Source organism: Chrysochloris asiatica, unplaced genomic scaffold, assembly GCF_000296735.1.
Source record: "Chrysochloris asiatica unplaced genomic scaffold, ChrAsi1.0 scaffold00010, whole genome shotgun sequence".
NCBI lineage: Eukaryota > Metazoa > Chordata > Mammalia > Afrosoricida > Chrysochloridae > Chrysochloris > Chrysochloris asiatica.
Window position 1 is genome coordinate 21,098,433 of NW_006408528.1, and position 11,179 is coordinate 21,109,611.

The window sequence follows — 11,179 nt, forward strand, 5'->3', positions numbered from 1 at the left end:
GTGTGGTGCTGTGGGCTAATGCATCAGACTGCAAAGTAGTTTGAACTGCAAGGTCAGTGTTTCAAGCTCACCAGATGCTCCTTGGAACTCCTATACAGGGTCGCTATGGGTTGGAATTGACTCAACGGCACTTAACAACAACAACAATTAATGGCCATTTGTATTCTTTTAGATTTTCCTTATTAAAAATATTACTATGAACATTGAGCTATATGTCTCTTGGTACACATATTTCAGAATTTCTAGGATGTACAGGAGCATACATCAGATACGTCTTCACACTTTTTGTTGTTGCTGTTGTTGTGAAGTGCTGTCGGGTTGGTTTCAACTCATAGTGGCCTAAGAGTTTCTAAGACTGTAAATATTTACAGGAGCAGAAAGCCTCATCTCTCTCACTCACACTAATCAGATAATACCAAATTGCTTCCCAGTTTTTATGGTAAACACATTTCCATCTGTTACTATATTCACATTTTTATTAATATCAGAGGTATACTAGATTGTTGTTGCTGTTAAGTGCCATCGAGTCGGTTCCAACCCATAGCGACCCTGAACTGCCAACCTTGCAGTTCAAATGGCTTTGCAGTGTGGCGCATTAATCCACAGCACCATACCAAGACTCTATACTAGATTCAGTTCATTGAAAAAACATTCCTTCTTTGCTGTTTCATGAACAGTTAGTATAAGAAAGGGATCGCTGTATTTTGAACATATGGTAGGGCCTACCTCCAAAACTATAAATGTCTGTTAATTTGTGTGTGTGTATGGAATTTTAACCTACTAATTCAATTTATTTAATGGTTGTGATAGGTAAGGTTTTGTGTCAAATTGGCTGGGCCATGATTCTCAGTGGTTTAACAATTAAAATGCAGTTATCAACTCCATGATGAGAACTAATATGATGCAATCACCCATGAAGGTGAACTGATGTGATCAGCTCTGATCTGATATAATTATCCTTAGTGTTGTAAATCCTCAATTCTATGACACTAATGAGGTCAGGAGTCCTGGTGTGGTACTGTGGGTTAATGCACCAGACTGCAAAGCCGTTTGAACTGCAAGGTTGGTGGTTCAAGCTCACCAGCGTCTCCTTGGAAACCCTACACAGGGTCGCTATGGGTCGGAACCGACTCGACGGCACTTATCAACAACAACAACAATGAGGTCAGGTGCAATCTACAGGCTTAGGTTGTATCTTGAGTTAATCTCTTTTAAAATATAAAAGGAGAGAGAAGTGAGCAGAGAAAGAAGGACATGCTACCACCAAGACAGACAAGCCAACAGTGGAGTACATCCTTTGGACTTGGAGTTCCTGGACTATGAAACTCCTAGATCTAGAGGAAGAATGATGCCAAGAAGTATGGAGCTCTCCAAGGAATATTGGGCCTACAGATACTGAAAGGAGACAGTGACCTTCCCCAAAGCGGACACAGAGTAAGCCTTTCCCTAGAGCCACCACTCTTAATTTAGACTTTTAAGTCTTCTAACCTGTGAGAGAACAAATTTCTGGTTGTTACAACCATCCACTTATGGTACCATATTTCTGTTATAGTAGCACTAAGTAAAACTAAAACATGGTTATAGATCTATCAGTTTTGGTAAATAATATTCATATAAATTCATCTCATGCTCTAAGGTATCAATAAAATTTTAAAGTATTTGGTAATTGTTATTGTAAGGGGGTCTGCTGCATTTATAGTTAGGTCACCCACTCCCTTTCATTCTCAAAATTGTTCATCTGCCTTTAGTTTTTTAAACATTGAATTATTCTTGCTATTATTTGTCTATTTCATTAGTTTTTTGACAATAAATTAGTTTTTGGTTTTGTCATTTCTATTTCTCTGCTTTCTAATTAATATCTGTTCTTATTTTATTAGTTTCCTTCTTTTAATTGGTATGGTAGTTTTTTGTCTACTTCGTGGATACCTCTTTAATTTTCAATCTTTCTTCTCTACATGCACAGGTTTCTACATGTAGATTTAATTCTACATGTACAGGTTTCTCCCATTTTCCAAATGTAGAGCATTCCTATTAAATCTTTCTTAAGACAAGGTGGCAAAAAGCAAAGAAGCAATTACCAATCAATTATATGAGAAAAATTTGTGAGCACTTTCAGACCAAAAAACTTACCTACAAAATCATACCAAATAATACATAAAGCCTAAAATAATACTAACACATAGTGTTCTGGTGTGGTGCTGTAGGATTAACACTGGAGTATGAGGTCAGTTTGAACTTCAGGGCTGGTGGTTCAAACCCCGTACAGGTTTGCTATGAGTTGGAACCGCCTCAATGGCACTTAACAACAACAACAACAATAGTGTTCGCATACACAATATAAAGTTACAGTAGCTTGAAGCTGAGATGCTGTATAGTTCATGGAGAGGAGCTTGGCTACACCACTCTCACTGCTTGGGAAGCATAATGCCACTTTAAAGGTATACTGCTAAACAAAAGCTGAAAGCTAGTTCTGCTAGCCTTTTTTTAGTAAAGGTGAGAATCTTCTACAGGTATCTTTTGGTTGGCAAAAATGGGTACTAATGTAGAACTTTCGTAAAAGCAAAGTGTAATAAAGGGTGCTTTCAAAAAGCATGGGATACAGGTACTGTACAACTCGCAACTTACTATTTCATTCTTGTTTATTTAAATAGTGCCTCATTATTTTTTTATCATAGTTATCAGAACTTGGAGCCCTGGTGTGACTTCAAGGTCCGTTTGTGTCAGAATAGAACTGTGCCCCAAAGGTTTTTTAATGGCTAACTTTTCAGCTGTTGATCACCTTTCTTCTGAGGGCCCTGTGGGTGAACTCAGGAAACTTTCAATGCTTTGGTTAGAAGCTGAGTTCATTAAACCTAACCACCCAGTTCCTGTTTGCTAGTAAACTCCTTTTTTTGAGAGCTTAATTCTACACAAAACTTTTAAAAACTTTATTTACCCAGTATTTCTATATTTTTTAAATGAACACATTTTAAGATTATCTTAGTCTTCCTTCTTGCTGGTACAGAAGTCTCTAATAGGGATTAAAGTTTATTTTTATAGATTATGCACATTTTATTGGCATTATAAATGGAATAGTTTTCAATACGTTTTCTAACAAATAGTTATTCATCTTTAGGAAAGCTATTCATATCTACAAACGTATTTAGTAACATTTTTACCCAGTGCATTTTTATTATCCTAATAGTTCTATAGCTAACTCCATTGAGCTTTCCTGACATATACCATCTATGAATAATGATAACTTTGAAGGAAGAGCAAAAAGAAAATAAGATAACATAGTAAGAAAAGATGAAGTTACAAACTCTTCAAGAGACTGGAGTTTATTTTTCTTTAATATGCTTCATTCTGCCTAGTACAGTGATTAACATAGAGCTGTGAAACACCTGATTTAAGATATCAGACACATTAGTCATGGGCTAAAAAATTAGTACATTTTCACAAACCAATGTTTTATAAATTTAATCATTAGAATGAAAATCACAAATACATAAATTAAAACTATTTACAAAATAAATGGTTGATTCTTACATTACAAAATAAAATTAGAAAACTTTAACAAATAATGTTTCCTAAAATAGTGCCTGATTTTTCATTAATAGGTAGACTGTTCAAGAACAAAAAAGACGTATGAACGGGTAAGCGACTTTGTTCAGATAAATGATTATTGACAGTTAATGGTCTAGAGGCACAAGTGAGAATCAAAGCAAAGACTTTTGCAAACTGATAAATACCTTCTGTTCCAGGGTAAGTTGGAACTTCTGTTTAACTCTCTTACACTTGTTGAACCAACTATTCTCATCCATGATGAAAGGAGGTCCAATAGTCTCTGGAGAGCTGCTTTCACTACCACTGCTGCCCAAAGTCCTTAGCTCTTCCTCATCACTGCTGATACTATCAGAACTAGGCAAATCACATTAGAAAAAGAAATAAAGTCAGTTATATGTTCTCATCCAATGATCTAGGAACAAACCATACACAAACATACACCAAAAGATGTTACTGCTCTGTTGCCACTGGGGCTCTGGATTTCTGGTAGATCCCTGTCAATGTACTACTGCAACTGTTTTTTAATTACCTTCAATAAATTTTACTTCCATGTGATACCAATGGTATTGTTTGATAGTTTCCACATCCCATTGAATCACCTTTTTTTGTAATAGACACAAATATGGATCTTTTCCTATTAGTTGGTCACGTAGCTATCTTTCAGGTTTCTTGGCACAGACAAGTGAACACCTCCAGCTTGCATCAGTTTGCTGTAACATTTCAATTTGTATTCTGTCAATTCCTGGAAACTTGTTTTCCACCAAGGTCTTCAGTGCAGCCTGTACTTCTTCCTTTAATACCACTGATCCTTGATCACATGGTAACCTTGGAATGACTGCACATAGACTAATCCTTTTTGGTACAACTGATTTTGTTGACTCCTTCCATCTTCTTTTGATGCTTTCTACATCATTCAATATTTTGTCCATAGAATCCTTCAATATTGCAACCTGAAGCTTGAATTTTTTCTTCCATTCTTTCAGCTTGAGAAATGCTGAGCATGTTCTTCACTTTTGGTTTTCTAACTCCAAGTCTCTTGAAATGACTGAACATTAACCAATTATTTTTGGTACAGTGACTCTGTGTATTCCTTGCATCTTCTTCTTCTTCATCTTTTTTTTTTTTTTTTTATTGCTTCCAGTTTTTCGAGGTTTTTAAAAATGCTTTATTGTGAATAATGTGATAGCTTACATGGGAGAACATTAGCTTTATATTCATCCTATATTGTTACACTGCCATGGTTACAATCCCCTCCATGCATCATCAGCCAAAAAAAGGGTATACCCTGCAAGCCTGCCCCCTGGTCATCAGCACACAGCCCCTCTCCCTCTATGGGTCTAGAGTCCCCAGCTGCTTCATCTCTCCATTGTCATCATCTCTGCCTCCATCTCTGGCATCCCTGCTTCTCTGGGTAGGGTTCACTCTCCGCTCTTCTCCCTTGATTGTCCCAGGAACCTCCGCTCCTGGACTGCAAAGTCAACCACTCCCCCTCCTTTTGCTACAAAACGTCTACCTTTACATTTCCAACCCTCACAGTCAGTCTTGATAGCGACTATTCACTATTGTGCCACATGAGTGCTATCCCCATCTCCTTTCATCAGTCCCACCCAGACAGATTGGATACTACTCAGTGGAGATTCTACCTCCCTTCATGCTCTCTGGATCTAGGATCCCTCTTGAAAGCTTGTAAGCCAGTCACTTCTTGCCTTTGTAGCCCTCCATTTTGGGTAGCCAATGTCCAAATTGCACATCCCTGTCTACCCTGTGTATTGAGGGGGTAGGAATGATCCTCACTGTAAAGATTTGTTCCCTCATTTGAGCTACTGCAACCATAGGTGTAGGTCAATTTCATCAAATTGTATTAGATTACTACTTTTTTCCCCTCTTCTTTCTTCTTCTAGTTGACTTCTGATCATCCAGCAATTGAAGCCAGGCCAAGTGGGTATTATCTGCAAGTGTCGGTGTTCTTGTGCATATGCCCTCTCTTCTTATCAGCTGGACACTTCATTCTCCACTCTAGTCCTCTGTGGCAGTGTCACTGACTCTGGGCCCAGGAGTCCCTAGGTCTTGCTATATTGCTGGTCAACCAGGTCTCCACCTGGGTTCACAGGAGTCTACTGAATGTTGTTTTTTTCCTCACTTTGCTGGTTTTTTCCTCACTTCCCCTTATCGGTGACCAACATGGTCACCAGTCAGAGCACATGTCTGCTTGTCTATTTCCATTGAGTCTTAGTGTTAGAAGATGGTTTGCCCTGAGGGGAGCCGACCACTTGCCTTGATGTCTCCTGGGTGAGCAACTTGCTTGTTCTTGTAGTAGTCAGTCACACTGCTGTTATTGTTTTGTATTTTTCCTGTTGGTCTTTCTTTCAAGAAATATCTTCTGTTCTTCTAGCCGCTCCAGGCTGGTCTGCTTGTCCTTGCAAGTGGAAATTTCCCACCTCAGAAGATTCTAGATGGGGTTCACAATTCCACCTATGGTCTTATGTAATTGCATCTTCTTTTGATGCTTCCAGTGTCATTCAATATTTTGCTCATGTTCTTAGTATTGTGTGACATGCTAGTTCTGATTCATAGTGACCCTGTTTAGGTTTTTCTAGGCTGTAATTCTTTAGTGGAGAAAACCTCTTCTTTTTCCTGCAGAGTAACTGGTACATTCAAACTCCTGATCTTGTGGTTACCAGCCCAATGTACAATTTACTACACTACCAGCGCTCCTTATTTTGCTCATGGACTCCTTTAATAGTATGAGATACTTGAGTTTTTTTCCTTCAGTTCTTCCCTTTTGGTTTCCTAACTGCAGATTTTTGTACCTTTCATTATAATACTTGACTTAGTTATCTCAAGTTGCCCTTTCATCTTAGCTCTTTGATTCATCATTTCTTCACTCTAACTTTTCTCTATATTGAACAAGTTTCAGAATCTCTTCTGACATCCATTTTGGCCTTTTCTTTCTTTCCTGTCTTTTTAGTGACCTTTTATTTTCTTCTTGTATGACATGCTTGATATCATTCCACAACTCCCCTGATCTTCAATCACTAGTGTCTAGTGTATCAAATCTGTTTTTGAGATAGTCTCTAAATTCAGGTAGGATATTCTCAAGGTTATATTTTGGCTCTTGTGGACTTCTTTTCAATTTTCTTCAGCTTCTGCCAAAGTACATATGAGCAACTGATGATCTTTTCCAAATTTGGCCCCTGGCCTTGTCCTGGCAGAGGTTTCTGAGTTTCTGACAACAGATGCAGCCAATGTGATTTCTGTGTATTACCTCTGGTGAGGTCCATGTGTACAGTCATGGTTTATGTTGTCAAAAAAAGGCGTTTGCAATGAATAAACCTTTTTTCTTGTAAAATTGTTATCATGCCATCTCCAGCTTCATTTCTATCATTGATCCTTCCTCTTTTTGCTTCCAATTTTGCATGCAATCTCCAGTAATTATCAAAGAATCTTTACTGCATATTTGAGATCAATTTCAGTCAGAAAAAAGTTGATGGAATTCTTCAATTTTATCAGCAGCAGCTTTAGTGGTTGGTGGATATAATTAAATGAGATTTGTATAAATTGGTCTTCCTTGTTAAGTGCCGTTGAATCAGTTCCAACTCACAACAACCATGTTTAGAGTTTCCGAGGAACAGCTGGTGAGCTTGAACCACCAACCTTGTGGTTCATATTGACTTTGCAGTCCAGTACATTAACCTACAGCACCACACCAGGATTCCAGTCTTCCTTGTAGGTGTATAGATATTTTCTGATCACAGACAGCATTGTACTTCAAGATAAATCTTGAAATGCTATATTTGACAATGAATGCAATGCCATTCCTCTTCAGTTTGTCATTCCCAGCATAGGAGACCATTGTTGTTAAGTGCTGTTGAGTCAGTTTCAACCCATAGCGACCTATATAGGGTTTCCAAAGAGCAGCCGGTGAGCTTGAACCAGTGACCTTATGGTTCAAACCAACTTTGCAGTCCAGCATATTAGCCCACAGTGACACACCAGGACGCCATAGTAGACCATATGGTTGTTCAATTCAATTAGTCTGTTTCTGCTCACTAATGCCTAGGATATCTATCTTTATGCATTCCATTTCATTTCTGATGACTTCCAAATTTCTTAGTTTTATACTTTGTACATTCCACTATCAATGGACATTTGCATTAATTTTCTCATTTTGAGTTATGCCCTATCAGCAAATGAAGGTTCTCCAAGCTTTACACATCATTAAGGTCAACTGTGCTTTTAAGGAGGCAGCTCTTTCCCAGTGTATTTTGAGTGCCTTCCAACCCGAGGGACTCATCTTCCAGTAGTGTATCAGGCAATGTAGCACTATTATTCATAAGGGTTTCAATGGCTAACCGTTCAGAAATGGTCTGCTTTTCTTCTTCCTAGTCTGTATTAGTCTGGAAGGTCCACTGAAACTTGTCCATCATGGGTAACCTTGTGGTATTTAAAATACTGGTGACACAGCATCCAGCATCACTGAAACAAACATGCCACCACAGTGTGACAAACTGTTAGACAGGCAGTGGTGGGGTAATTTTTCCATCTATATAGTTCATACTGAGTTTCACAAAGATAAACTTACATTTAAAAAGAAAAATACTAAAAAAAAGAAAGAAAAGAAAAATACTGATAGTCAATAAACATTTTTTTTAAAGTTTATTAACTTTACCAGCAAACAATAGGATTCCACTTTTCATATATGCAATATGTCATATTTTTAAGTGTTTGTTAACCTCAGTGACAAACAGGTAATCTCATGAACTAGTGATAGAAACTAAACTGGTATGAACTTCTCTGGAAGATAATTTGACAGTATATGTCAAAATTTTTAATAATATATATGTCTTCTACCCAGAAATTCCACTGCTATAATTTTAACTTACAGAAATAATCATGGTTCCATGTCAAAATATGTAGTGACAAGGATATTAAATGAAGTACTATATATATATATATATATATAAGAGTGAATGTATCCTAGAAGTCCAACAATAACTGGTAATAAAATAAATGTTTTACAAAAAGTCATTTAGGTCACAAGAGTAAATTAAACAAAAATAAGTCATTCTACTTATACATTAAAATATCAGTAACATTTCAAAATGTTAAATACCTTTGGGTAAACTTCAGATATGGTGTATAATCTATTACAGCAGGGAAGTTGCCATCCAATCCCTCTCCTTTTAGGCAGAAGCTAATAGACAACACATATTTCATATTAATACATAAAATTTAAAATCAAATGTACAGAGGCATTTGTTCTATGAAATTGCAGATTAATTATCTAATTGCAATTTAATTGCTAAATGTGACAAATAAAAACCTCATTAAAGATAGTTTACCTTCCATATAAATGACAGACCATATCATAAGTTAATACATTGTTATAAGAATATCAAGCAAAAGTAAAATCTACTGAGAAGTATGTTAAAAAATTATCTTTACTTAATATTGTCTTAGTCTTTAATGGGCTTTTAAAAAGTCACTAGAGAACTTTTAAATGAAGATACATTCTTCACACTTAGACGCAGATTCTCAGGTGACACTGAATAGCCCCTAAAATATGTGACTGCTTAAAAACTAGGATAGACTTTATCATCTGAAAAGCTGAAAAGCCTTGGCTCTTATACTTAAAAAAGGATGTTTAAAATCCTCCAGTCTATTTCTTGTTATTGTTAAATACCATTGAGTTGGTTCTGACTCACAGTAACCCTGCATAGGGTTTCCAAGGACCAACTGGTAGGTTTGAACCCTCGAATTTGTCATGAGCAGTCTAGTGCTTATTCCTCAGTGCCACACCAGTCAGTCATTTTTGAAGCCATAGCAATAAGACAAATGTTAAGTAACTTGATCAGAGTCATACAATGTGTCTGGGAAAGTTAGTAAAGGAACTCTAAATCTCCTGGTTCCCCCAATCAGCAATCTTTGTTTTCTATGATGGTACATCTGATAGAACAATATAAAGAAAAAGTGCTTACTTTTATGATTACTGTTGTTTTATAAAAGTGTATCTTTTAGGAACATAGACATAGGAATATAAGATACAGATTCATCTTTTAAAGGAAAAAATAATATAAACTTTCAGCTACTGTTTCTTTGGGTAGTTGGCCTACTGAAATAATTGTTCAAATAGATCAATATTGAAGATATGAAAACACTTTTTCACACATTAATTAAAAAACAAAGATCAAACTGGGAATACTTTCTACATGCTTTCCTTTATGTACAGAAATGTACTGGTATATATATAAGACATATTGCTTTGAAGTAATTATATAGTATCAATGGGTTATACTAAGCCAAGAGTTGCTGTTCTTCTCCTGGTGGGGTTTTTTGGTTTTGATCGCCAACATCATGTTTTACAAGGGTTAAAAAACAAAAACCAACTCTCTACAGAATCTAGACAGTCAGCATACACTCAGCACATCATGCTAAGAGTTAACATACTAGAGGGATCAGAAACATACCCTTCCTACTATCATCTATCATATTCATCCTTAGAAAATTAAGCTGATTTGCCTAATAACAGTTTGTTAAACTTTAAACAGTGAAAAGTTATACCCTTGTGAAGACAAATTTTTTAATATTATTATTTATTAGAAAAGGTGATCTCAGTGAAAATGTACAGCATTATTTCTTAATTCAAGCCCTAAGAGTAAATTTTCATTTGTCTTGTAGTTATTTTGTTAATATCCTTGAATTTTCAAATCATATTATTTCAATATAGTTCTAGTATGTTTTGACAGGTTTTTTACTTTAGTAAAATGTAAAGTCTAGGGTCAGATAAAAAAATACAAAAAGATGCTCCATAAATCTAAGAGAAATTGTTATATTGCCCATTTTTAGAATGTACAGTCTTAGTCTTGGTGAAAATGAAAGCAAATATGAACAAGTGTTGGATATTCCAGATATATAAATCAAAATAATAAGATCTAGGATATCTTGTCAGAATCCTTTTTTTTTTTTTGAGGAGAAACAGCTGGAAACATTGATTAATAATTGGTACATAGAACGTATGAAGTATGAACCAGAAAAACTGGATGTTGTCAAAAATTAAATGGAATACATAAAGATCAATATCTTAAGCATTAGTGAAATGGACTGGCACCGATCATTTTGAATCTGACAATCATGTGGTTTACTATGCCAGGAATGACAAAGATGACTGGCATTGCATTCAACATTAAAAAGAACATTTTAGGATCTTTTTTTTTTTTTTTATGTTTTATTGTGTATTGAGTGATAGTTTACATGGGGGAACATTAATTTTACAGTCATACTATCCTATATCGTTTCATTGCCTTAGTTACCATCCTGTTCATGCATCTTCCCCCAACGAAAGGGTATACCTTGCATGCCCCCCCACACACACACATGGTCCTCAGCACTCAGTCCCTTTCCCCCTCTGGGTCTCATCTCTTCACGTTGTCCTCTCTGTCTTCATCTCAGGCCTCACTGCTTCTCTGGGTGGGGTCCAGCTTTCTATTCTTCTCCGTCGATGGTCCCAGAGCCCTCCGCTCCTAGACTGAAAGGTTAGTCACTCCCCTCCTTGCTATAAAATATCTGCCTTCACATTTCCAGTCCTCACAATCAGTCCTGGTAACAATTTTCACCATTGCATCACATGAGACCC

The 11,179-nt window shown here is 36.4% G+C and overlaps 1 protein-coding gene across 3 annotated transcripts in view; it reads right to left on the minus strand.

Annotated features, from left to right (window-relative positions):
* RUNDC3B (RUN domain containing 3B) overlaps nucleotides 1-11,179 on the minus strand; it is a 183,363-nt gene that overhangs the window by 76,482 nt on the left and 95,702 nt on the right. For all 3 annotated transcript variants that reach the window (XM_006834325.1, XM_006834324.1, XM_006834323.1), the window contains 2 exons: nucleotides 8,660-8,740; nucleotides 3,732-3,900 (listed from right to left, as the gene is read on the minus strand). In XM_006834325.1, coding sequence (XP_006834388.1) covers nucleotides 3,732-3,900; nucleotides 8,660-8,740 — 250 coding nt within the window. The remainder of the gene's footprint in view (nucleotides 1-3,731; nucleotides 3,901-8,659; nucleotides 8,741-11,179) is intronic.